The sequence below is a fragment of the Mesoplodon mirus genome (genome assembly GCF_964341445.2).
Source record: "Mesoplodon mirus genome assembly, chromosome: 15".
NCBI lineage: Eukaryota > Metazoa > Chordata > Mammalia > Artiodactyla > Ziphiidae > Mesoplodon > Mesoplodon mirus.
The window spans coordinates 32,860,640-32,888,358 of NC_138991.1; the positions used below are offsets into that span (position 1 = coordinate 32,860,640).

General features: G+C 46.2%; 1 protein-coding gene across 11 annotated transcripts in view; it reads left to right on the forward strand.

The window, feature by feature from the left end:
- Window positions 1-27,719, forward strand: part of TRRAP (transformation/transcription domain associated protein) — a 111,858-nt gene that overhangs the window by 67,089 nt on the left and 17,050 nt on the right. For 7 of the 11 annotated variants that reach the window (XM_082643766.1, XM_082643773.1, XM_082643769.1 and 4 more), the window contains 17 exons: window positions 224-437; window positions 2,365-2,544; window positions 5,051-5,197; window positions 6,406-6,525; window positions 6,721-7,008; window positions 7,175-7,312; window positions 8,002-8,114; window positions 8,546-8,681; window positions 11,699-11,890; window positions 17,094-17,322; window positions 18,155-18,420; window positions 18,991-19,091; window positions 20,325-20,526; window positions 21,749-21,913; window positions 23,319-23,409; window positions 25,022-25,221; window positions 26,024-26,285. In XM_082643766.1, coding sequence (XP_082499892.1) covers window positions 224-437; window positions 2,365-2,544; window positions 5,051-5,197; window positions 6,406-6,525; window positions 6,721-7,008; window positions 7,175-7,312; window positions 8,002-8,114; window positions 8,546-8,681; window positions 11,699-11,890; window positions 17,094-17,322; window positions 18,155-18,420; window positions 18,991-19,091; window positions 20,325-20,526; window positions 21,749-21,913; window positions 23,319-23,409; window positions 25,022-25,221; window positions 26,024-26,285 — 3,044 coding nt within the window. The remainder of the gene's footprint in view (window positions 1-223; window positions 438-2,364; window positions 2,545-5,050; window positions 5,198-6,405; window positions 6,526-6,720; window positions 7,009-7,174; window positions 7,313-8,001; window positions 8,115-8,545; window positions 8,682-11,698; window positions 11,891-17,093; window positions 17,323-18,154; window positions 18,421-18,990; window positions 19,092-20,324; window positions 20,527-21,748; window positions 21,914-23,318; window positions 23,410-25,021; window positions 25,222-26,023; window positions 26,286-27,719) is intronic. The other 4 variants (XM_082643774.1, XM_082643767.1, XM_082643776.1 and 1 more) reach the window with 3 other exon arrangements.

The following is a 27,719-nucleotide window of genomic DNA, read 5'->3' on the forward strand; positions in this document are numbered from 1 at the left end:
ATTTTAAATGTTCATTTAAATCACATAATATACTTTGGCATCATTAATGAGCCTTTTTGCTCAAATGCTGCATCAGCCCAGGACGATTTGGAACACACTCTTGGCCTTCATGGCGGCTTTTCGGAAAGCTGGTGTCCACTTGTTCACTGCTTGTTTGCTCACGGCCTGAGGGTCCCCTGTCCTGCGTAGCTCTGCTATCTCGGTGTCGTTTCTTGGATTGCAGGGATGAGACGCTTTCTGGCAGCGAGCTGACCGCGAAACTTGAGCCTGCCTTTCTCTCTGGGCTGCGCTGCGCCCAGCCGCTCATCAGGGCCAAGTTTTTCGAGGTTTTCGACAACTCTATGAAGCGTCGCGTCTACGAGCGCCTGCTCTACGTGACCTGCTCCCAGAACTGGGAGGCCATGGGTAACCACTTCTGGATCAAGCAGTGCATTGAGGTAGGATGGACCCAGCTCATGGTCCGTGTGGGGGGCCTGGGGCCGGGTGTCCACACACGCAAAGGCAGATCAGACATCTCTACCACAAGACCGCTTTAATCTCTAGTAGGAAGGGGAAAGACTTAAAGCAGAAAGGGTAGAGCAGCCAGGCCAGACCAGCCTGACAACGCTGTGGGCTCTGACCCCTTGGTGCAAGAGGCCAGGGTGCTGGAGATGAGGCCCCGCGTGAACGGTCAGGCTGTTTCAGTGGACAGCAGTTCAGATGGTCTCTGATGTTGTTCACAGGATTGTAGTCAGACTTCTGGCTTTATTCTTTGGATTAATCACCAACGTACTGCACCAGGCCACCTAGGTTTTCCAAAGCAGGTTACCGATGCTGTGCAAATAGGTTACCAGACCACTTTGTCTAATGAGACAAGGTTGTGAAATTCTCTTTGAGGGAAAAGAAGGGAATCGTGGCACCGGGTTTCAGTGAGAGCTTGTTGGCATGTTTCCGTTGGTGCTGAGTGTACGTTTTCTTAGTGCTGTAAATAGCAGTATCTGGAACTTCACTAATGGCAACACAGTGGGCAGAGTTCCCTGATTTATTCTTCATTCTTTCACGCGACTGACCAATTGCTATTAGGTGCCAAGCCCTGGGGTAGGAAGTGACAAAGACGAAAAAGACATTGGACCATGTAGAGGACATGGCAGGCTGAAGGGCACAGCTAGGAACCTGCTGTCCTGCCTCCTTCGTCCTGTGTGTCTGGTCCTTCGCCAGGTGTTACCAGTTCAAGGCCACTCGCTTTTCTCCCTCCCCTCTCCTGCCTCCCTCTCTGGCTCACGAAGATGACAGGAATGGTGTCCTTAGTGTTCACCCACCTTCCCTCCTGCCCGCCACAGATTTTACTGTTGCAAACTTGTTCTGATAGAGTAAAGCAGACTGTGTCGCTCCTTGCCTTTGTACCCAGCACAAAACCCCACCTCCAGGATACGGTCTTGCTGGCCCCTCTCCAGCCCTGTGCTGCCCCTCTGCCCCCGCTCGTTAGTCTCCAGCCTCACTGGCCTCCTGGGTTCTCACACATGCCACGTTCCTGACACCCACGCTGAACTGAAGCAGGCGCCCTTGTATCCTCTGTCGCCTGCCCGTTCCCTGGGCTGCATCATGACAATGAGCGTGTGTGTGTTATGTGTTGATGTTGGTCTTGTCCTTCCCTCTGACACTCCAGCCTCACCAGGCAGGGGCACTGTCTCTGTGAAGTTGACAAACGAATCTCCAGGGCCTCACACAGTACATAGTGGGTGTCCAGTAAGAATGCAAGAGTGGCTGGGTCGGGGGCGGTGTGAGCCGGGTCGGGGCTTCGGGGAATAGTCTCGGGGGTGTTGCGTGTGCATGGGGACTGTTACCTTATGGGCGCCCCGCTAGGGAGCTCACACCGTCCCCTGCGGACTGTGGGAAGCCCCTGGGGGTGTCGGGAGAGGGTGCCGAGGTCAGCTTGTGGAATAAGATGAGTTTGAGAAGAGTAAGTCGAGATGAGTTAGGAAGCTGTGTCTGGGCAGGAGGTGACGGCTGCCTGGCTGTTCAGGAGGTGATACCGGCAGGACCCGGTGATGTGGGTGGGAGACGAGAGAGACGGGAAAATGGGTGGATGGAGCCACAGCAGCTGCACTCCTGCCTGGGAGGTGCCTCTGAGAGGACAGGGGAGGAGTTCTGTCTGGTAGGGAGAGAGATGCCGAGTTTACGCCTAGATACGGAGTCAGGGGTACCTGAGTGGGGACGCTGGGAGAGAGGGTCAGACTCCTTTCTAAGCTGGGGGGTGTGGAGCGAGCTGGGGACTGGGGTCATCAGCATGTGCTGGTCGAGGCAACTCGGGGTTAACGGGGTCCACGCACCAGAACACCAGACGTGCATCCCAGGTTTGTCTTCTCTCCTGCAAACCCCCTCCAGCTCCTCTTGGCCGTGTGTGAGAAGAGCACGCCCATCGGGACCAGCTGCCAGGGCGCCATGCTCCCGTCCATCACCAACGTCATCAACCTGGCCGATAGCCACGACCGCGCGGCCTTCGCCATGGTCACACACGTCAAGCAGGAGCCCCGGGAGCGGGAGAACAGCGAGTCCAAGGAGGAGGTAACGCCCGGCGCATGGTGCCCCCTTTCCACCACGGGGCTCCCGTCCCTGTTGGAGAATTTTGTATCAGCCTTAGAATATTTTTAGGGCAAGAGCAATGTGTTAAAACCTGTCTCTGCCTGAAAGCTCTGAACGTGGTACTGTGTTCAATACTTATATTTTCCTTTTTTTAATGTTGAGGTATGATTGACATACATCCTGGTAGTCTCAGGTGTACAGTGTAATGATTTGGTATTTGTATGTACTGCGAAATGACCATCACAGTAAGTCTGGTCAACATCCATCGCCACACATAGTTACAGAAGTGTTTCCTTGTGAGGAGAACTTTTAAGACCTACTCTCTGGGCAACTTTCAAATACGCAGCACAGCATTGTTAACTGCAGTCCCCATGCTGTACGTTACGTCCCCAGGACTTCTTCATCTTATAACTGCAAGTTTGTACCTTTTGACTCCTTGACCCATTCCACCTGCCTGCCACCCTCTGCCTTTGGCAACCGCCATTCTGTTCTCTGTATTTAGGAGCTTGTGTGTGTGTATTTAGATTCCACACATAAAACTGAAATCATATGATTGATTTCGGTTAGCATAATGCCCTCAAGGTCTATCCCATGTTGTCGCAAATGGCAAGGTTTCATTCATTTTTATGACTGAATAATATCCATTCATCTGTTGATGGACACTTGGTTATTTCCATTCAGTTAGATGGTTTTTTTTTGTTTGTTTGTTTGTTTTTTTTTTTTTTTGCGGTACGCGGGCCTCTCGCTGTTGTGGCCTCTCCCATTGCGGAGCACAGGCTCCAGACGCGCAGGCTCAGCGGCCATGGCTCACGGGCCCAGCCGCTCCGCGGCATGTGGGATCTTCCCGGACCGGGGCACAAACCCGTGTCCCCTGCATCGGCAGGCGGACTCTCAACCACTGCACCACCAGGGAAGCCCCAGTTAGATGTTTTTCAAAGCAGAATTGATAAGCACCTTGTCTCATCATTAAATTTGGAGAGAGATCACTTTATTGTGGGCTGTGCTGCTGAGCAAAGGGTATTTTACTCTTTGGTGATTGTTCTCCCCAAGTCAGGAGTAGCCCGTGTTGTATTACAAAGCACTGCTCCAGGAAGTGACGCTGTCATGAAGGAACTGTGGCTCTAGCTGGCTCCGTGGTCCACCTAGTGTGAACCTCCTGTGTCTCTACCCAGTCCTGGCGGGGGCGGCTGTGGAGCCCAGACCGACCCGCAGGGCAGAGCCTTGGTCCCGCTGACTGTCAGTACCCTGTGTGCAGTGGCTGACACCACTCAGGGTGTTGGTCTGTAAGCTGTTTCCTTTAGAGTGTTGGCCCTTGGAAGCTCAGTCTGCCTGGAGTGTTGGATGTTAGAAGACAGCCAGTCAGTGTTGAAGGAGGAGGGTACCCTCTTTGCTTTAAAAGGGGTAGTTGGTACCCTCTTCTGTATGTGAGACATCCACTTATTTTATTTACAAATAAATAAAAATTTTCTTCACTTAGCAGTTGCTAAGCACTAGATCATTTGGTGATAGAATCTTTTTTTCTTTCTGTCATCCTCCTGTGTGAAATAAATTGCCAGCTTTGAAGTGATTCTTCTGCATTTTCAAGGGCGCACACCACATGGCCAATAACGTGACTTAGAGCCTAGTCTGATGATTGGATTTTGACTGTGACTTCCCAGAAAATTCAGAGAGAAATAAGGTTCATTCTTTTTGGGGGATGAGTTGTGTAAAACACCATGCCAGCAAGGTTCTGTGTATTGGCCTGACAGTATTATTAATCTGAATGAGCAAGACAGCCAGGCAGCTATGTTGCATTCTGTTTATTTTATTTATTTATTTTTGGCTGCATTGGGTCTTCGTTGCTGCGCATGGGCTTTCTCTAGTTGCAGCGAGTGGGGGCTACTCTTTGTTGCAGGGTGCAGGCTTCTCACTGCGGTGGCTTCTCTTGCTGTGGAGCACAGGCTCTAGGTGTGTGGGCTTCAGTAGTTGTGGCTCGTGGACTCTAGAGTGCAGGCTCAGTAGTTGTGGCTCATGGGCTCTAGAGCACAGGCTCAGTAGTTGTGGCTCATGAGCTCTAGAGCGCAGGCTCAGTAGTTGTGGCTCACAGGCTCAGTAGTTGTGGCGCATGGGCTTAGTTGCTCCGCGGCATGTGGGATCTTCCCAGACCAGGGCTCGAACCCGTGTCCCCTGCATTGGCAGACGGATTCTTAACCACTGCGCCACCAGGGAAGTCCCTAAAGTTGTAATTTCTTTTTAACTTTGCTTTCCATAATCCAAATATGAAAGCAAAATGGTGACATTTTTATAGTGTCGTGTAAGAAAGAGAGCTAGGTCTGGTCTAGTTTAATATGCTTGTTGTTTATTTTAGAATTCAAGATTATTTAATCGTAAACTTCCAAGAAACTAAAATTTTATTTACCAAAAGTGTAACAAGAAGTTTACAAGAATTGTGATTATTGATTTTCTTCAATTGACCTTTCGGTTTTACATGTTTGTTTCTGTTTTTTAGGATGTGGAGATAGATATTGAACTAGCTCCTGGAGATCAGACCAGCACGCCCAAAACCAAAGAACTTTCGGAAAAGGACATTGGAAACCAGCTGCATATGTTAACCAACAGACACGACAAATTTCTTGATACGCTCCGGGAAGTGAAGGTCTGTGCAAATCTGGGGGGTAGTTGTGGTTCTCCCCCTGCCCCTGAACATGTTGAGCAGTCCGTGAACCCATGGACTCCCCCAGTCTCTGCTTGAGGTGAGCGTTTCTATAGGCAGGTCTGTGGATACTCGTGGCCATTGAGTGCTTTGGCCTCTGCCACACTGACTTGGAGCAAGGAGGCACCTGACGCCCTGACCGGGGTGAGGTGAGCAGCCACATGAGGTCAGCCAGGCTCGCTTCATCATGGCCTTCCTCACTGGGCAGCCTGAGTAGCAAGTAGGAGTATTCTCCACTTAAATGTTTTCTTCCATTTTCCTTGGAATATTTGTATCCTTGGGTTTTGCATTTTTAATAGAGATGTGGGTATGAGAGTGAATTCCCATCTTGACCTGTTGTTGGGTAAAAAGGACAACGTGATTGTGACGTGTGTGTCTCCGTCTTGGGCGGCAGGGCCCATGGAGGGACGGCAAGTGTGTGCCTGAGCCCCTCAGCGCCAGCTTCTTGATGCCGCGTGGGGAGCTGGGCTTCAAGCAGCCAGAAACCTGGCTGTTTATAAGAAATTCATACTTCAAAAACCACGGAGCTGTGGACAAAATCAAACACATCTGGGGATTTGATATACCCTCTGGGCCCCTGGTTTCCAGCTCCGATCCCATTTGTGGGGTGTTCTGGTTCGGCCCTGTGCATTCCAGGCACCTCTCCAACTCTTTCCCGCTGTCAATTGCAGAGACTCTGAACTTTTATGGTTCTTGATTTGTTCTTCAGAATTACACCTGTTGGCAAATAGCTGAGCTAGTATGTGTATGCTTCTCCTGTTTCCTCTTCATACCTTCAGCAGCCTCTGCTTTGATGGCGCCTGTGTGCCTCTCGTTTGCACTTTCAGCATCAGCATTGTGTTCGTACTTCTTGGGCCTGGTGGAATCAGTAATAGGAAATGCCCTTGAAAGTTAAAAATGTAGGTGTGTCACTGGTGAGCCCCTTACTCAGGTCCTGGCTCAGCTGCTAAGCACACCGGGGGTCTGTGGTGCTCAGAATCTGTGTTTCACTTTGGCATGACGTTTGTTCAGGTCTTTGAAAGTTTGGAAGTGGAGGAGCGTGTGGTAAGGTGGGGCAGTAACGTTTCCTGACCAAGGACGCGTGGGGCACCCGCGTGGCAGGGGTTTCAGCACCAGCCCTTGCCCGCTACACCAGTCTTTCCTCTCCGCAGACTGGAGCCCTGCTCAGCGCTTTCGTCCAGCTGTGCCACATCTCCACCACGCTGGCCGAAAAGACGTGGGTCCAGCTTTTCCCCAGATTGTGGAAAATCCTATCTGACAGACAGCAGCATGTGAGTCTGTTTTTTAAGTCCTCTTTTGAAAAATGTAGTTTTAGCTTTTGATAAGTATTTGATTAAGTTTCAAAGGCTGAGGAAACTAGTATTATCCAAGAGTGAATTATCAAAAATATCCCAGATGCTGAGTGAGAGAGTAAAGACGTACTGATTTTTGCACGAGACCCAGGTCAACCTGCACTTGGGTTTCAGGCTCTGGCGGGCGAGATCAGCCCATTCCTGTGCAGCGGCAGCCACCAGGTGCAGCGGGACTGCCAGCCCAGTGCCCTCAACTGCTTTGTGGAGGCCATGTCCCAGTGTGTCCCTCCCATCCCCATCCGGCCCTGCGTGCTCAAGTACCTGGGGAAGACCCACAACCTCTGGTTCCGCTCCACCTTGATGCTCGAGCACCAGGCCTTTGAGAAAGGGCTGAGCCTGCAGATTAAGCCCAAGCAAACAACAGAGTTTTATGAGCAGGAGAGCATCACTCCACCTCAGCAGGTGAGGCCCCGCCTTGTTTTGTTGATCGCGTCTTCCTTGCTGGTGACTTCGTGGTCCCAGCAAACATCTCCCCAGTGATTTTAAATTAGGTCCCGTGAAGTTGCTCTGTTGGGGCCGGGGAAAAGCAGTTGTCATGAGCACTCAGAAACTGTGACCTGTGTTTCAGGAGATTCTGGATTCCCTCGCTGAACTTTACTCTCTGTTACAAGAGGAAGACATGTGGGCAGGCTTGTGGCAGAAGCGGTGCAAGTACTCGGAGACAGCGACGGCCATCGCCTACGAGCAGCACGGGTTCTTCGAGCAGGTAATGCCGTCGGGCGGGATGTCCAGGTCGCATGGGTGGTGGAAGGCGTTTATAGTGGTTCCTTATTATGTCCTCCAGTCAGTTTGTGTCTAAATAAGAAATTTACTGTTTTCTTTGAAGCATTTATTTATCCACATAAAGACTCTTTGATTAAAGTCAATTTCAGAGAAACATACGTATGTGATGTGAACATTTTTAAAGCTCAGTCCTGAATCATTTCCTGTTAGTTGCTAATGTGGATGCTTCTTATCTACAGTCATTGATCCTGTTGGAAGTGGTAGGTAGATTGTGATCAGTGTGAGATTTTAATCCTCGTGCCTGTCCTTTCACTGTAGTGTGGGTCACTGTTGCAGGTATAGTCGCAGCCGCGTGTAGGACACTGAGCCACAGAAACTCCAGAGGCAGAGGCACGGGCTGTGGCCCCTGCTCTCATCTCTGACGGATGGAAGAATGCACCCGGGGTCTGGGCAGTCTCCCTCCCGCTCCTTCCGTTCTGTATGGGGAATTACGCACCTTCTCCTCCACTCTCTTCTGTTCTCTGAATGGAGAATTCTGGGTGTTGGGTGACCTTAGAGAAGAGCAACGAGACACCCCTGGGTCTGTGATGCAACTTGCCCCAAACAATTGAGCAATGGTCATGTAAAAGTTTCTAGTCAAACCGCAGTTTGAAAGCAGTTTAACTTTTTTAGGCACAAGAATCATATGAAAAGGCAATGGATAAAGCCAAGAAGGAACATGAGAGGAGTAATGCATCTCCTGCTATTTTCCCAGAATACCAGCTCTGGGAGGACCACTGGATTCGGTAAGCTGAACAGTGACATGTTCAAGAATCAGTTAAGGAAACCAGTGAGAAGTCTCTGAAATTTTCTCATAATGAGTGTTCTTAAGAGGGAACTTTGCTGCTGTCTTTATGGCCCCGTGAAGAAAAGAACAAACAAAAACCTATAAACAGCTTTTAAAGTCTTGAGTAATTGAGAGTGTGTTGGAGAAACAGTGAATGACTCCTGCTCTCCACAGGCTCCAGAGCTCTGAGCTCTCTGCCGCAGGGGCTGCGGTTCTTGCTGCTCCAGGGGCGTGCGTAGTTTACTGCCCTGGGGCACCTCAGCATCCCGCAGAAGCCTGCCCTTCTCTGTGTGGGGGAAATACTTTTTCCTTTCGGTGGAATGAAAATGACTTAAAATCCCATCTGTGGGCGTGGTCACTGAGCTTTGGCCCCGGATCCCTGGTCTCTAGGTGCTCCAAGGAGTTGAACCAGTGGGAAGCCTTGACGGAGTATGGCCAGTCCAAAGGTCACATTAACCCTTACCTGGTCCTGGAGTGTGCTTGGCGGGTGTCCAACTGGACCGCCATGAAGGAGGCGCTGGTGCAGGTGAGACCCCACCCCTCCCCGCCCACCCCGTGACTCGTCCGTGCTCAGGTCACAGTCTCCACAGCTGAGTGGGGCCCTGTTGCCAAAGCTGTGAGTCTCTGGAGAGTTCCCTTCACTCACAGCAAGCTGGGCATTTTGACAGATGAAAGAGAGCACTTGGGAAGCAAGAGTTATCTTGGGTTATCACTAACATCTTTCCTGAGTTTGAGTTAAATTATAACTTAAGTATTAGTTCATTGTTGAGTTACAGTAAAAAGTATCAGGTGGAGACCTTGGATTCTCTGAGAAAACAGTAATGTCTGGAGAAATTTGGAAAAACAGAGGCAATTGTACTGGTGGACTTGGTTGGCAGAAGCTCTGCAACAGTGAGTATAGCAAAGGTGAATTGTACAAGCCCAGGGCCTGGCACAGTAGCTGCTGTCAGTAAGTTTGTTACATGAAAACAGTACCACATTCAAAGCATGTCTTGCATTATGGAAGTGGTAATTGTGCAGTGTAAGTGAACTTAAGCCATTAATGTGGTTGAGTGCTACATTTTCAAAAATTAAACTCCATCCAGAGGAATTCGGTGCATGACGTGAGAGCAGGCACAGAGGTAGAGTTTTCTTTCCCACACTGGGAAGCCTGTGTCAGGGCATGAAAGTTACGGTGTCAGACAGCACGGCTGTGTTGTCTGAACCCCGCGTCGTCGTCGTCGTCGTCATCATCATCATCATCATCATCATCACCGTCACCACTGTCACCACCATCATCATCATCATCAAAGCCTTGGGTGGTCTGTGAAAGCAGCTATTCTTGTTGCTCTTTATTTTTTCCTGCATCTGTACCCTTCTGTGATTTTCTCCCTTGGCCCCTTTTCTGTGCTGCTGCTTCTCAGTTTTTGACCTTTTCTATGTGGTGTCAGTGTTATGGGGTTTAAGGGTTTACACTATTGTCCTGTTCTCACCTTCCCCCTTTACCTAGTAAGGGTTTATTTACAGTCACACCAGTGATTCTCCTTCCTTAATGTGGAGACTCAAAAGCACGTTGAGATTATAGGCCACTGTGTTTGAAAGGATTAACGTAAAATTTTAACTTGTATTGTGGATACCGTGCTTATTTTGTTACTTCTGCTGCTTTTAAACAAAATGCAAAAGATCGAAGAACTGAAATAGTCACAAGCTATTAACTACAGAGTGGTTACAGAGCCCAGGGTCTGGACTTTCAGGGTGGGACCTGGGAAATGGCTCGCCTGATGCAGGGAGTTGGTGTTACTCTGAGAAATAACCAATCACTTATGTAGGTAAACAGAAATAAATATTTTGCTGACAGGTTGCATTTACAGTTGATTGTTCTTTATTCTGATAAACATTCTCCTTTATTTTATCTCAGTGTAAAAATATTGATATTATAAATAAGTATTTATAGCTCACTCTAACGGTTTCTTTTTCTCCTTTCCACGGTTTCACTTAGCAGGGTATGTGCAGTATCATACTGTCCATAGGTCTGACAAATGATCTTCTTCTTTCACAAATTCTTAATTATTTTCCCAAAATTTTAAAGCACTTACTGGTTAGAAAAAGCTCAAAGTATATTAATAAGCACTCTGGGTAATCTGCAGTAAATTAATTTCAAATGGTCTTGAGAGTACTAACTTATTTACGCATTTACCAGTATTTAAAAGAAAAAAAATCAAATTACCTTTCTTTTTCCTCCTGTGTCTTGCGATTATGGGGCTGCTTGTAGTAGTTAATTTCTTGGTTTGATTTAATAAATGGGGTAATTTTTTTCAGTGGAGGAGAAATTAGAAGACAGGCCTTTGTTCTAATGTTACAGAGGGCAGGTGTGATTGACAAAAGCCTATCTTAAATAGTGTTTAAGTCCAGAAAATGTAAGATTTTAGGTGTAATTTTAGAGGATCATGTAGGAAGCAGATGTGTTTACAAGGTTGTCTCCCTGAATTTCTTCATCACTGGATTACTGAGAACTAAGAGGGGCGGTGGATGTGACTCTGCTGTGAAAAAGTCAGACGTCAGAAAACAAGGCCAGGTGTTACGTCAGCGCATTATTATTCCCATCACTGCTCTTACCTCATTTGTACAGAGAGCAGCATGGCACTAAGATGTGTGTAATTTCTATTACTTCCCAAAGGTGCTTCACAATGAATGTCTTACTGATCTTGTTACAGCAAGTCCTATAAAATTCTTTTAAGAATATCTCTATATTCTTTCATTTTTTTATACACAAAGAGATTATTTTTGAAAAGAGTTTAATTTTTTAATTTACATTTTAAAAAATGCTCTAAGAGGCTGATAAAATGCAATGAGTTCTAATGCCTTCTTTAGAAAGTGGTGGGCAAGCACAGGGGCTTTCCCAGGCACACCTGGAGCCTCTACCTGGGCTTAGGGCCAATGGGAGGAAACGTGATGGCTCTAGGCTCTGTATACTTCATCAGAACTGATAACCAAGATATGAGAAATCTGGGGGAAACTTATAGTAGATAATAAAGTGCGGCTTTTAAATGACAGTAAAATTTATGAATGTTCACTCATATTCTTCTAAACCTGAATCGCTGCCTTCAGCTTCCTTATATAATGTGGAACAAGTTAGATTAATTTCCCAGGATAACAGTGTGAATTGGAAACAATTCAAAATTATACTGATATTTATCAGAGAGGAGATGAGCACATATTTAATCCTTTGAAAATTCACTGGCTGACTTTGTACGTTGTTCGTCTGGTCTGTCATAATGGTGTTGATCAGTTTCCCCTTTCTGGAACTACTAGTGACCTTAAAGCAAGGAGCCTGTGGCACCTCCATAGATAGAGAGATTGGCCACTCATTGGTATTCGGCAAAGGAGAGTGTCCAGAAAAAATATAAAGCATGATGACATCTCTAAAGAAAATGTCTATTTATAGCTTAATTTCTGTTTATTGCTTTGCAAACTGGCTACCAAAAAATTGACTTTACTTTTTGACTCTTTCCACTGAGAGGAAGTATACCCATTGTTTCCTATGTGATATTCTTCCATAACCAGGTAGAAGTAAGTTGTCCAAAGGAGATGGCGTGGAAGGTCAACATGTACCGTGGCTACCTGGCTATCTGCCACCCTGAGGAGCAGCAGCTCAGCTTCATCGAGCGCCTGGTGGAAATGGCCAGCAGCTTGGCCATCCGCGAGTGGCGGCGGCTGCCCCATGTGGTGTCCCATGTGCACACACCTCTTCTCCAGGTGGGTCCCTCGTAGCAGAGCTCCTCCTGCCCAGGCTTAGGTCCATAAGCTGAGCTGGACGGGAGAGGAAACTCCTTCCACTTGTCGTTTCCCATTTAAACTCATCCTCGGTGAAAGGAAGGCCAGAGTCAAAACGGAGGGGACTAAAATGTTGCGTCTCATTTTTGGTGCTTCCAAGGGATTTAAGCCGACCCACAGGAGTGATCTTGATGATTTTCACTTTTGCTTTAGGAATATTCTTTCATGCCCACTGTACCACCATCAGTGTGATGCCACTGCTCAGCCTGAAAAGGTCTCTCCTCCTCTGAGACTCTTAAGACTGCAGTTAAATAGGCTGTGCCTTGGCTTCTTCCTTTGTGTATCGTCTTCACTACTTCTGACAATTTGTGCAGCCACACCAGCCACCATTCAATGGCTCAGATCTAAAGGGTCTCTCCCCACAGCTCCTTGTGCACGCTGCCTCTCTCCATGGAACATGCTTCTTCCCATCCTCCCAGCCCCTATGCATGTGTGTGTGCGTGCGCGCGCACACACACACACGAAGGGCTGTGTCAGCTCTTGTCCTGTTTTATCTGGCGCCTGTCATGGAGCAGCTCCCAGTGTTATTGAATGAGTAAAACTATAGGCAGAATGGTCATACTTTTTTCCTCTTGAAAGAGTAGTTTTGAGACTTGAATTGCTATATTGATTTTTATAGTGTAGTTTTTTATAGATTTTTTAAATGATATAGTTATTTATTAATATACTTAGATTATTTTGTCATTGTCATAGTGAACCAGAAGTTCATTGAAGCAATTAATTGCTTTGTTTTGATATTTTTCCTTTTTGTATCTGTTATTTTTGGCTTTTTCTCAAGGTGTGCACTAAGGTAGTATTATTTTGCAGGTATATAACATCTCTAATCTAGGTTATTAAAATATTCTAAAGCCTTTTATTTAAAGTGGACTTTTTCTTCCACATCCTCTAAAAGTGCAAAGATGGGTTGCATGTCGTAGCTGTTAGGAAAAAAGTTATTGCATGAACATAGGAAAAAGTTGTCAATGCAAGAAATATTGTGAATGACTGAGTATCATTATGGATGAATGACTAAGTATTGCTATGAATAACACAGTTGTGAATAAATAGAAATTATTGTGTGGTTATATATTCAAAGTACAGAGTATAAAATGCAGTATTTCAGACAATCCTGATTCAGGAATTTTGGAAGTGAAATTAAAGGCAGTTTCTCTTCCACTGCTGTGGTCACGGTTGATACTCAGTTATTTGTTGATTAGTTTGGTTACAAAGCTGACTGCATTTAGAGAGATGACTTCCTCCCCCAAGTAGCACTATCAACCAGCATAGCTGAGAAATCTTACAGAAAACAAAGACATAAGAATGATTTTATGGAAACAATTCAACAATGTTTCAGTTTGATCATTCGGTAACTATTAATTTTAGGGTCAGAGTTTGAGGAGATGGAAAGGATGAGCTTAGAGAAGTGTTTATTTTTTAAAAATTAAATATAAGTACCTTTTTTCGAAACCTATAAATGTTAAAACAATGCCTAATTTTTTGAAATATTTATCATGTTTTAATAAGTTATAAAATAATATATTTTGAACTACAGCTTGTGTCTCTCCCCCCTCCTCCTCAACTACTACCCCTCAAAAAAATCACTGAGGGGAAAAGTTTTGGTGCTTTTGCACAGCAACATTCCCGTCTTACTGACTCTAGGACCCCAGAGTTGTGATGGGGATTCTAGATGGGGCGTCTGCCCCTTTGGCCTACTGCAAACATCAGTACTGGGCTCCTGGATCAGCCACTGGTCAGGAAGAAACACAGAGTCTGAGCGCGGTTGTGGAGGGAGTGACTTGGCTGTCACGTTGTGCAGAAGAGCAGCGTAAGGGCCTCTGAATTTTTACTTCTTCATAGCAGCGATGGGCACAACGGGGGAAATTCTTAAAACCAACCTTTCACAACTCTGAAATTTAAAGATTTGCAGTAATCCAGGGAGCATTTAAGGAAGAACAGCTGTATTTCAGTAAGAATAGCAACGTTTGTGCCCTTTAATTGTCCTGTTCCCATTACCCCTCTCCCCAGCTCTGCCTTGAAAACCAACAGCTTCCAACCACAGTAGCTGTGAAAACCAGCCTAGCAGCCACCAGTGGAAGACAGTACAGATTTAGAGACCCCCCCAAAAAACCCAGCCCCAGAATGCTGGCAATATTTAACCAGCACTACAGCTCCTAGAAAAACCCTATTCACAGGGTTTGTCTCTATTTGACCTGACTCAGAGCTCGCTCAGTAGAGAAAGTCATATGTGAGAGCATTTGTCAAAAATAGTCACTGGCAGTTGTTTACAATCACAGCTGCCTGATGTAGCAACACCAGTCCCAGTAAAGGGAAGATTAGAGAATGAGATGTCTATATATATTGTGAAAAGCCTTAACATATTCATGGGAATCTAGAAGACCACATACACATACATCCTGTGCACACATGCTCAGGAGAGACTTGAGAAGATCCTAAGCTTTCACCTCTGGCTGACCTTGGGGCTCTGTATAAGTGGGAAGTAAAGGCTGAGGCAGAATTGAAAATTGCCTGGCTGAGGGATGAGGGCATGCTGCAAAAGGCACACAGAGCCTTATCAATTTCAGGTCTTTAAGGAAATCTCTTTAAGGAAATCATTTGCTGATCAGTAAGCTAACTGAGCAGAGACTCTAGTGGTTACATTTTACAAAGACTACAGACTTTATAGAAGTAGTTCAGGAATTTTTTTTTTTTTTTTTTTTGCGGTACGCGGGCCTCTCACTGTTGTGGCCTCTCCCGTTGCAGAGCACAGGCTCCGGATGCTCAGGCTCAGCGGCCATGGCTCACGGGCCCAGCTGCTCCACGACATGTGGGATCTTCCCGGACCAGGGCACGAACCCGTGTCCCCTGCATCAGCAGGCAGACTCCCAACCACTGCGCCACTAGGGAAGCCCAGTTCAGGAATATTTGAAAAAGTTTTATCTAACCTATAAGCACATGAAAAAAAAAATGCTCAACATCATTAGTCATTAGGGAAATGCAAAACATAACCACAGTGAGACACCACTTTATACGCATTAGCATAGTTAGAATGAAAAAGGTAATAGCAAGTATTGGTGAGGATGTGGAGAAAAATGGAATCCTCATGTATTGCTTGTAGGATTGTAAAATAGTGCTTGCTCTTTGGAAACAGTCTTGACAGTTTCTCAAAATATTAAACATGGAATTACCATAGGCTCAACAATTTCACTCCTAGGTGTAAATCTAAGAGAAACTAAAACTTATGTCCACAAAAACCCACACACAAATGTCTATAGTGTTAATAGTCCTAATAGTCAAAATGTGGAAATACTCCAAATGACCATCAGCTGATGAATGAATAAATTAAAATGGTATATTCGTGCAATGGAGTATTACTCAGCAGTAGAAAGGAATGAAGTACCAGTATGGGTTACAGCATGGGTAAACCTTGAAGGTATGCTACGTGAAGAAGCAGGACACAGAAGGCCACATGTTGTGTGATTCCATTTATATGAAATGTCTAGAATAGACAAATCCATAGCGATAAACAGTAGATTAGTGCTCGTCACCTTCTAGAGGAGGAAGAGTGGAGAGAGGCTACCTGTGGGCTTCTTTCTATAACTAGATAGTGTTGACGGACATATAGCTCTAGGAAAAATATACATGGTCGCTGAGTTACAATTTTTTGACTTTATGATGGTGTGAAAATACATATATACAATCTATATTCAGTAGAAACCATACTTTGAACACTGAATTTTGACCAGACCAGCGTATGTGGTATGATACTCACGTGGTGCTGGGTAGTGGTACCAAGCTTCAGCTCCTGGTCAGCCATGCAGTCACGAGGGTCAACAAGCGCATGCTTACAGCTATTCTGAACCCATACAACCATTCTGTTTTTCACTTTCAGTACAGTTGTTAGTAAATTATAAGAGAAAATCAACACTTTATTATTAAATAGGCTTTGGGTTAGATAGTGTGAATGTTTTAAAGCACATTCAGGTTGGCTGGGCTAAGCTAGGATGTCTGGTAGGTTGGGTGTGTTAAATGCATTCTCAACTTCAGGTTTTTTCCACTTAGGATGAGTTTATTGGAACATAACCCCATCATAAGTTGAGGAAGATCTGTGCTAAAAGCTACTGAATTGTACACTTTAAAAGGTGATTTCGATGATGTTTCAATTATACCTCAGTAAAGCTGTTATAAAACAGATATCCCATTGTTCTATTTTCAGTAAGCTTTTGGTGGGAGGAAGGATGAGATAAAGGTTTCAGAAACCGGAATGTAATGAATTAAACTTAAATGTAATGAAGTGTAGATAGAAAGCATAAATTCTTAAATTTTTAAAATTAAGATGAAACAGAAGGATACTGAGTACTGAACTTGGTGCTGTGTTTGGGGATTCAAACAATTTAAAACTTTCTGCCTCAAAAGAGAATTAGGCTGGAGGGAGGTGACATATCCATAAGAAGCAAAATTTTAAGAGGTAGTCTATGATTCAGTGCCATGTGGTAGAACAGAAAATAAACACAAGGATTTAGAGAAGGTAAAAATCCCTGTGGGAGAGCAGAAGGTGAAGCTTGTCAGAGTTTGAATAGGCTTGGAATTATGGCCAAGGCCTCCCCATAAGGAGAGGGCACCATAAATGTGGAGCCAGCAACACTTCTGGGGTTTAAAGGGCAGTGACCTGGACAGAGTTACAGGGATGTGATGAAAATGCATGTAGCAGCCCAAAAAGATCATTAGAACTGTGTTCTGAGATGCTTGACATGGCTCCGGGCTTCAAATGTTCACGGAACTAAAGCTTGAGGGCAGGGGGACCAGGTTGTTCTGGTCTTAGGCCTCAGGAGACAAAGAGCCACACTTAGCTGGTGGCAAAGGGAACAGAAAAAGGATAGTTAATGGGGGGTGGGGGGAGTCGGTGTTCTCCAGGCCCCAGTGTCACAGCAGCCACAGAGCAGAGGTGTTAAAATGGGGGGTGGGGACAGGGGCCACGAGAGTAGCGTTTGAGGTATGGAGTAAGGTAAACGTGGCATCTGAGGCACAGTGCTTCCTTTGGTAATTGAATCGTGAGCTCTTCACATAAGGATTCCTGATTGACTCTGGTTTGTTATCCTCCTTCAATCTTAATGCTCACTGTGGAATCTCTTATGCTGGTCCCTTTTAGGCAGCCCAGCAAATTATTGAACTTCAGGAAGCTGCTCAAATTAACGCAGGCTTACAGCCCACCAACCTGGGAAGGAACAACAGCCTGCATGACATGAAGACAGTGGTGAAGACCTGGAGGAACCGGCTGCCCATCGTGTCTGACGATTTGTCCCACTGGAGCAGCGTCTTCATGTGGCGGCAGCATCATTACCAGGGTAAACCTACCTGGTCCGGCATGCATTCATCATGTAATTTTCCAGACACCCCACTGTTCTGATTTCATGTCTTGGTTATGTTTTGTTGTTTTGTTTCTTTTTTCTTTTACCGGATTTTCTCTTTTTTGGCATGGTAGATGGTGGTTGTTATGACAAGGTAAAGATGAAGGTGGTGAAAGATGGGAAGAATTTCCCCCTACCTGTTCCCTTTTTCCAGCTAGAACAGACGTGCTGCTGGACACTGTTGCACCAGGGGCACAGGCCAGTGGGATCACAGCCCTCTTTGTTTTGAAGCCCCCTTGAGGAAGAGCTGTGCTCAGGTGGCAGCGTGTAGCCTTTTTCACCTTCCCTGGTCCCCTCTGCTCTTCCCCTCAACCTGCCAGGCATCTATTTGTTCAGAGCGACCTTCATGGTTTAGTTAGCCAAGACGGTAACACCCAACTCAAGAGTTAGTGCTGGGCTTCCCTGGTGGCGCAGTGGTTGAGAGTCCGCCTGCTGATGCAGGGGACATGGGTTCGTGCCCCGGTCTGGGAGGATCCCACATGCCGTGGAGCGGCTGGGCCCGTGAGCCATAGACGCTGAGCCTGCGCGTCCGGAGCCTGTGCTCCGCAGCGGGAGAGGCCACAACAGTGAGAGGCCCGCGTACAGAAAAAAAAAAAAAAAGAAGAAAAGAAAAAAAAAGAGTTAGTGCTTCTTAGATCTTCCTTTTGATACAGAATACAAAGAAAAGTAATGAGGGTTTATCACAGAGCCTCCCATTGCATAAGCCATGTGTGTTTGTTTTTCATTTTTTATTTAAGCCTTATTGTGGAACACTTTGAAAAATGTTTGACATGGACTGAAAACTCATTTCTTTGCTCTCTAGCTATTGTAACTGCCTATGAGAATAGTTCTCAGCATGATCCAAGTTCAAACAATGCTATGCTTGGGGTTCACGCATCAGCTTCAGCAATCATCCAGTATGGAAAAATTGCCCGAAAACAGGGACTGGTCAATGTAGCTCTGGATATATTAAGTCGTATTCATACTATTCCAACTGTCCCTATCGTGGATTGCTTCCAGAAGATTCGGCAGCAAGTCAAATGCTACCTGCAACTGGCAGGCGTCATGGGGAAGAACGAGTGTATGCAGGTAGAGTGCCAGCCAGACCCCATGCCCGCCCGCCCACGCCCAGGAGGTCTGGGGAGGAATGAAGGGTCCATGTGGAAACGCCTGGTTCAGACAACAGGGAAAGAGGCTAGAACTTCACAAACACAGCTCTGGTTTCGGGGAACAGTCCTGCCAAAATAAGAAAGGGACAGGAAGCCGCTTGAGTATTTGAATGAATTATATGTGATGGTCTCTATTCTACTTGGTTAATGTAGTTAAGGAAAGAAAATTAAAAACTGCAGAACTATGAGGGTATATGGTAGATTGGGGCTATGTTCAGAGGAATATTAATAAAAACAGTGAAACTGACTAGATAGGGTAAAGCTTTGGAGAAAATACCATTAAGGTGTCTAGAACTGAATTTGCATTTAGTGATTGAGTTTAAATACTACTTGTTAGTCAACAAATATTCATGGTGGGCAAGCCTGTTGTCAGTTTAAAGTATATTTGTCAGTGACCTTTCGGACTTGCTACATAGATCAGTATTTTAATGACGTTTTTATATTATTGTCTAGAAAATTCAAGAACTTTTTTTCTGTTTTTAATAAACAGGGCCTTGAAGTTATTGAATCTACAAACTTAAAATACTTCACAAAAGAGATGACGGCTGAATTTTATGCACTGAAGGGAATGTTCTTGGCTCAGATCAACAAGTATGTATGTTATATTGGTGGAGGATAAGAGAAAGACTCATCAGATTATTTAAATAGTTATTTATAACTTGAAGCCAATGTGAAGATCAAGCTAGAAATTGATATGACTTAGTGACAGTTGTCAGGGATGATATTTCAAATATTGTACCTCTAGGAAGGTAATAACTTGCAGCAAATTGACGGGCCAGCTTGAGTGTAGTACTTAAAAAACTTTTTAAACATGAATTGCTTGAACAGAAAACTGCTGATAACATGGATTCGTTGCCCCAGTTTCTCAGCATGCCATTTTGGAACAGAGTTGATTCCTTTTTTTTTTTTTTTTTTTTTTTTTAATAAATTTATTTTATTTCATTTATTTTGGTCTGCATTGGGTCTTTGTTGCTATGTGTGGGTTTTTCTCTGTTTGTGACAAGCAGGGGCTACTCTTCATTGTGGTACGTGGGCTTCTCATTGTGGTGGCCTCTCTTGTTGTGCAGCACAGGCTCTAGGTGCACAGGCGTGTGGGATACTCCCGGACCAGGGCTCGAACCCGTGTCCCCTGCACGGGCAGGTGGATTCCTAACCACTGTGCCACCAGGGAAGCCCCCAGAGTTGATTGCTTTTATGGAGATGATTCTTGCTTTAGAGCAGGGGTCAGTCAACTGGAAAACAGTATGGCAGGTCCTCAAAAAACTAAACAAAAAATTATCATATGGCCCAGCAATTCCACTCCTAGGCATTTACCCAAAAGTGTTGAAAACAGGAACTCGAGCAGGTAGTTGTTCGTGAAGGTTCACAGCAGCACTGTTTACTATAGTCAGAGTATTGAAACAACTCAAGTGAATAGATAAACAAGATGTGGTGTATACAGACATTGGGATATTACTCAGCATAAAGAGGAATGAAGTGTTAACGTGTCCTGTAGCCTCAGAAACACAGCGCTGACTGAAAGAACCCAGACCAAAAAATCACAATGTATGGTTCCATTAGTAAGAAATGTGCGGAGTAGATAAATCCGTAGAGACAGAAAGCAGGTCACTGGTCACCAGGGTTGGAGGTTGGGGGAATGGAGAGTGGCTGCTTCATGGGTCGGGGTTTTCTGGGGTTTATGAAAATGTTTGTGGCCTACACAGAGGTGGCAGTTGCACAACATTTTAAAGGTACCAAGTGCCATGGAACTGTTCACTTTAAAATGGTGGATTTTATACTAAATGATGTTCACCTAAAATTTGTTTTGATTTTGTGTCTTCACAGGTCTGAGGAAGCAAACAAAGCCTTCTCTGCAGCTGTGCAGATGCACGATGTGCTGGTGAAAGCTTGGGCCATGTGGGGCGATTACCTGGAAAACATCTTTGTGAAGGAGCGGCAGCTGCATCTTGGAGTGTCTGCCATTACCTGTTACCTGCATGCGTGCCGGCATCAGAATGAGAGCAAATCAAGAAAATACTTAGCCAAGGTGAGACTGAAAGAATTTACCTTTGACCGAAGACCACCCGGTAGCCTTTAAGTTTAGATGAAAATTTAGCAGCTTACTGATCTGTGCTGGGCATGAGGCATTTCTTCATGCCTTACCTCTCATTTCCCTTCACCTTTTGAAGCATAGTCCACAGTTCTACTTCAAGCTGAAAAATGGAGGCCTGGACATACTTGGAGTCAAAGGACTTCTAAGCAGCAAAACTGAACCTAGAGTCTGGGTCTTAGGACTCAAGTCCAGTGTTTGCTGTGGGACCTCACACTGGACAAAGATTCCTGCAGACTGCTGAGGGGTCTGCCCAGGGAGCTTACCTGCTAGACACCTGTTAGATTCTGATCTCTCACCTGCAGGGACCATGCACACAGTCACGGAGCAGGTCAGCTCTAGTCACAGGTGACGTTGAATCCCCTGGTTTCTGCACACACTGCAGGGTGAGGTCGCAGTCACCTGCATTGTCACCCGCGGGGCCCCCAGTACAGTGCCGGGCACAAGGCCGGTATTGACCTGGGCCCAGTGGGGGGCCGCTTGAACCCAAGTGTCCTCCCCAGTATTGAGCCTTCTCAGCCCTCCCGGGAAGCACATCAGTACAACCCAGACTCCATTCTTGCAGAAACTTAAGAATAAGTTCTGCTTTTCTGTTTTGTCCATTAAAGGTTAGGAGTTTTTAGAATTCCTTGATTTAACATCAAAATTTGGATTGAACATCAGCACCTAGTAGTTAAAGCCGACTGTAGAAACAGACTGAGTGTAGTCACACCAGGAAACCACCTCACTGTCTTGACTCCAGGTTTGCTTATTTTTAGATGTAATTGTTTCAGACGTCCCTGGACACCACGGGGCCTACTTTATACTAGGGTGTTGTCACCTGAGATCTTTAGCAGAAGCCCATTTTGTTCTGGGGAGATTGCAAGTGTGGAGTAGCAGGCTGAAACCCCTTGGGGTCACACTGGCCACCACTAGCCAGCCGATGGGGTCAGTTACTAGTGGGCATTAAAGCTAAATCTGGATGAAAGCTATATTTAAATTTTCAGTTTTATTTATAAGATGTATGTTTAGGTTTAGCAATATTGTTGGGTGTTTTATAGATATTTTCCCACAACGCCAGTGAAGTTACTCTATATGGTATTTTATTGTGGGGGGAAAGGTCACTTGATCAGAGCTTTAGAATTTTCACTCAACTCTAGAATTTTCCCTTCTGTCTTAGGTGCTGTGGCTCTTGAGTTTTGATGATGACAAAAATACTTTGGCAGATGCCGTCGACAAGTACTGCATCGGTGTGCCACCCATCCAGTGGCTGGCCTGGATCCCACAGCTGCTCACCTGTCTGGTTGGCTCCGAGGGAAAGCTGCTTTTGAACCTGATTAGCCAGGTGGGAATAGCAAGGCATCTTTGATCACAAAAAAATTGTCTTCATTTCACATCCTTTTTTTTTTCCAGAAAGGAAATGCGCATGCTCAAAGAGAGATGGGAAGGTGTACACAATTAGATATCACTTGATATAAAGCACAACTAAAAGTGACTGAAGAGTGTATCAGGGTTGGCGTGGAATAATCTGCTAGAGTTATAGTCTTAAAATGGTCATTTCTTTCCTTGAACGTGTTGCCACATAAGGTACACATGACATAAACATTCTCTTAAAATGTAAGGTCACTAGTGAGTACTCGCAGCGAGTGTGTCTCTGGCTGATACTTTGTGGCTGAAACCCCACTGCGTGCTAGTTACTCTTCAGAGCTTTCCTTCGGAAGAAAACTCAGCCCAGCTGCGGTGTTTATTGCCCTGTGTACAGTTAGTTGTTCAGCTGCAGCTGTCGAGGCTGCGAGTTGTGTGCACTGGGTGGGCTTGGGGAGTCGGACGGACTGGGGCCCGGGGTCCTGTAGAAGGGCTTTCATTACCCTTATTTTGAGAGTGGCTCCAGATTGTCCCTCTCCTGCAAAAAGACCGAGAGGGGAAGGGCCTGAACAATAGAGATTTGGGTACAGTCGGTCTGGGATCGAGTGCCTTTGACTGTGCTGCCGCTTATAAAATTACAGTCATATATATAATTTTTCACATGTGAACAGCGTCGTAACCAAGCATTTGGGGACATGCTACTTGTTCCCCGTTCTGTCTGTTCTTCACATGTGGTGCATCATCTACACGGTACCCAGAAGTGGTTTTATTTTTCCCTTGAGAGCTTGCAGCTATGTTCCTGGGTACTGACTGGTATTTCGCTTGGAGTTGATCTGTCAAGGTGTAGATTCCCTTTATTTGGTATTGTCATTCACTGAATATCTCTTAATGTACATTAGCCAGCCCCCCTGTGGCAGAGCTGGGTAATGTCTGCTCAGCCCTTTTGAAGGAGCCAATAACCCCAATTTGGTAAAACTGGCACGTCTTACCTTAAAGAGAAAAAGTTCAGTCTCCTCCTTCCTGCAGTTATGCAGAGTAAAATTACTCACTAGTGAGCCTCATTGTCAGCTAGAATCAGCTCACAGTTCCTGGTGAATAAAGACTGGTGTCATTTTGTGTTTTCCTGTCATTTGCCCGAGTGAGATCCAGGGACTTGAGTGTTTGTCATCCTCATATTAACTGAATCAAATGAAAGTGTGGTTTCCCGCTGTCATCAGTAGTTCTGGGGCAGAACTGATTAAATACACCATGTTGCTCTTTCTTGGATATTTTAAAGCTAAATTAGATGTTTGACTTGCTGTTTAATCCGGCCTCGTGTGTATTAGGTCGGTGGTGTGGCCAAGTGCAGGCCAGCATCCCACTCATGATTGACTGTCTCAGAGCAGGTTGGACGAGTGTATCCCCAAGCCGTCTACTTTCCCATCCGGACCCTGTACCTGACCCTGAAGATAGAGCAGCGGGAGCGCTACAAGAGCGGTACGTCTCTGAGGGGTGCAGCGGCCAGGTCCCCACTGCCGCGGACACATGCTTGCTTGCAGCTCCTTTCCAGCATGTGGGCCGGTCTTGTGTTTAGTCCCTGAGAGGACACTGGGTCTGGAAGATAAAACCTGATCTCCCAGTGAAGTTTCTGGTTCTCCTTCGCCGCAGTGTAATAGGGTGTTCATCTACCTGAGTGATTCAATCCCTAAGTAGAAAAAAATATATGAAATTTTTAGGTATAGATAATTATAAAGTTGAACTTGCCTCAGTTATAAATGCATCCTGGTAAACAGTATAAACGCCAGTTACGGTGTTATAAGGAATATCTTCAGCTGTCAGGGGAATCAGCGTAGAAATCAATCTCACCAAATGTAAAAACATACTCAAAGTAGAGGTTTTTAATCTATATTGAATAGCTCTGGTGCGTAAAGAAATAATTTAATGGTTTCAGTTACCCACTAAGCATGGTGCTTTGTAAACACCACGTTTACTTGCTTCACCACGTTTTTAATATGTAGACATTTATGCTGCGAGACCAGAGGCTTTCTAGGAAGGTGACTCCATCCACTGGACGATGGCAGCATCTCCTGGTCCTGTGCGGGGTGGGTGAGGACTGCACAGCGTGTTAGCTCCAACCTCCTGGGTACCTGGGTAGATTCGTGTTTTGGTCATTTGAAAGTTAAGATATTTTTTATTCTAAGAGAGCTGAAGCTAAAAAAACGAGCAAAGGGGGTTCTACAACGTATTCTTTTTTCTTTTTTCCTTTTTTAAAAAATATATTTATTTATTTATTTTTGGCTGCCTTGGGTCTTCATTGCTATGCGCAGGCCTTCTCTAGTTGCGGCGAGTGGGGGCTACTCTTCTTTGCAGTGTGCAGTCTTCTCATTGCGGTGCTTCTCTTGTTGCGGAGCACAGGCTCTAGGCATGCGGGCTTCAGTAGTTGTTGCACACAGGCTCAGTAGTTGTGGCTCGCGGTCTCTAGAACACAGGCTCAGTAGTTGTGGCGCACGGGCTCCGCGGCATGTGGGATCTTCCCGGACCGGGGCTCAAACGCGTGTCCTCTGCATTAGCAGGTGGATTCTTAAACACTGCGCCACCAGGGAAGTCCCTACAACATATTTCTTATATAGCGAGTGACTGTATTTTTCAAAGATGTCATTTTATACATGTGGTTTGGCTTACCTAGATGAAAACATGTAGGCTGACTTGTTAACTATTTCTAGATTCTCTGAGCTGTAATACAAGGAATGAATTTTGAAATGTTCTGCCAGACATTTAAAAAAATGTTCAAACTTCCACTGAAGTTAGAGAGTCCAGTGAAGCCTACACACCCTCACCCAGACCCACCAGTTACGTGCTGCCATACCTGCTTTCTCTCTCAACACATACGCCTTCTGGAACCACTGGAAGCCCAGTTGTAGGGGCCGTGCTCTCCGCAGTGCCCTCTCCTTAGAGCCAGGGCACCTCCCACACAGCCCCTGGGAAGCGCCCCGGGATGTGTCCCACGCCGGCAGGAACCAGTGTTCCTTTGGCCGGTGGGTCCTTAGAGCACCGACTCTCCCATTGGTCAGTTTGGCGCTGACATTGGCGTTGTGTGTGTTGCTCTCAGATTCTGGACAGCAGCAGCCAAGTTCAGTGGGTAACCAGTCCCATTCTGCATCAGATCCAGGGCCCATAAGAGCCACGGCCCCCATGTGGCGCTGCAGCCGAATCATGCACATGCAGCGGGAGCTGCACCCGACCCTGCTGTCTTCCCTGGAAGGCATCGTCGATCAGATGGTCTGGTTCCGGGAAAACTGGCACGAGGAGGTATGTGATGTGGTCTCGGGGGTGCTGGCATCCTGCGGAGGGGATGGATCATTAGGAATGCTTTCATGGCCGTGTTCTCTTGAGACTACCTGCCTGGTTGTATGTGTGTTTGTTGTTGGATTGAACGGTGGAACAGCAAATACTTCACGTCTGCATACTAGTGCTGCCTTAATATTGGAAGCAGAAGACTTCAAAAGAAGATGAGATTGAGAAAGCCATCTCTGGCCTTAAAATGCTTCTTTTGTTCGCGTGTATGAGCTTAATCACTGAAATGCCACCACTGATGAGGGAGCATCGGTGGTGTGGGCAGGGCTCACTCACCAGCCACTCGTCTCCAGGAGCTGGGAGCTGGTTCTCAGGCCACAACCTTAGTGGCGGTGATAGAATAATCAGCCTTTGTTGCCCAGATATTTGTCTGGTTGGCCACGAGGCCCCTCGTTAGTACTGTGTTATTTTGTGTGTGTGCAGAGTACACTGAAGTGATCTGAAAATAGGTTTTTTTCCTTGGTTGCTCAACGGAAAGGTATGTGTATGATGCAAAAAGTGGGGTCTTGGGTCTTTTTTTTTTTAATGTTCAGGACAGTTGCTTCTCATTGTTAAGAACACAGCTCATGGCATGAGTGTCCGGGCGGCCCCCCGGTTCTGCACAGTCTGGTGCTGACGCCTGCTGTGCGCCAGGTGCCGAGAAGAGCTTTGTCAGTGGTGGGGCCGGGTGGGCGGGGCAGGTGCTTTTTGGTTGGTGGGTGGGTTGCTTGAATGGAGAGCTCTGTTGTGCGAGCTGCCTCGCGCCTCTTTCCCCCAGGTTCTCAGGCAGCTCCAGCAGGGCCTGGCGAAGTGCTACTCTGTCGCATTTGAGAAAAGTGGAGCAGTGTCGGATGCCAAGATTACGCCCCATACTCTCAACTTCGTCAAGAAGCTGGTGAGCACGTTCGGGGTGGGTCTGGAGAACGTGTCCAACGTCTCGACCATGTTCTCCAGTGCGGCCTCCGAGTCCCTGGCCCGGCGCGCACAGGCCACCGCGCAGGACCCTGTCTTCCAGAAGCTGAAGGGCCAGTTCACAACTGGTGAGTCCTGATCCAAGGGAGCTCCCACTCAACGTTTTTCCTCCGTCTTAGCATCTAAGTTAACCACATCCGTTCGTTTTCATGAGCACAGTACCAGGCAAGCTGGTTAGACTGTGTTTAAAACACAGACTGGATCACAAGGAAACTGACATTCCCTGCCTGGGACTGCACGTCCTTCCCTCCGGTGAAAGGTCAAGGTTTCAAGGCCAGAGCACCGGGCTCCCTGTCAGGTTAGACACGAGGTTTTAGGACAGACCTGCTTCTGCTCCCCCGTCCCTCCTTCTGCTTGGTTTTCATGGGAAAACGCAACAGGGTAAGGTGAGGCAGTAAGACCCAATGGTGCAGGGCCCGAGGTGACAGGTAAGATTCAGACCTGTAGTGGATTCTGGTGGCAAGATGATAAGGAGGTTGTGTTTCTAATCCTGTCCCCAGTTCAGGTTCACGCGTTTCCCTAGACCCACAGGAGCCCCACCTCTTTCTGTATGATCTGAGGTGAACGGTCCCGTCTCCCTCAGCCCAAATCCTCATCTGTCGTAGGGACCCTCGTCCCCCCAGTGTACACACAGGCACGGCTGCATCCCCTGGAGCTCGTGCTTGTGTGGTCTGTCATCCTCTGAAAAAGGAAGAGTCTGAGATGAAAGTTTCATGGAAGCCATCATATATTACTTAAAAGAAGTGATATTTTAGTGTATCTTTATCTTAAAATGTCCAGATCATTAAATCAAATGTGGTCTGAAATAGAGAATTAGAAGTGGAACAAGTCATCTGGATTCTGATGTGAAAAAAATGACAAACACTGAAACTTGAAAGAAGGACAGCTATGAGGCTCTGACCAACCACAACGTGTAGCGAGTTTCAGATACTTAAATCAAGAGCTGTCCAATGCCTCTCGTCATGTGCCCCCAGGGAGGACCGTCTCTAGGTTTTAGCACTGTGTTCTGGTCTAGAGAGTGGAGGAGAGATGTCCCTCCATCTCCAGCAACATTGCATGCATTGGCTACTAGCTCCAAGTCTTTAAGGAGGTAAAAGGAAGTTCAAAACAGTACACTAAATTTATCTCAGAGACTTATTTACAAGCAAAAACTTACACCCGAGTGTTGATAGCCACTTTATTTGTAATAGCTCCAAACTGAAGTCCACCCAAATGCCCCTCTGAGGAGAATGGATACACAACGTGTGGTATTTCCATACTCATATAAAGCAAATAAAGAGGAGTTAACAGCAACTTAGAGGAACCTCAAAGAAATTACGCTGACTGCAAAAAGCCAATCTCAAAAGGATTCCTGCTGCATGCTGCTTAATTATGAAACACTTGTGAAATAACATAATAATCAAGATGGAGACCAGAGTAGCAGTAGCCAGGCGTCAGGGATGCGGGGAGGAGGTGGCTGTGGCTCTGAGAGGCATCGGGGCGTCTGTGGTGATGGACGGTGA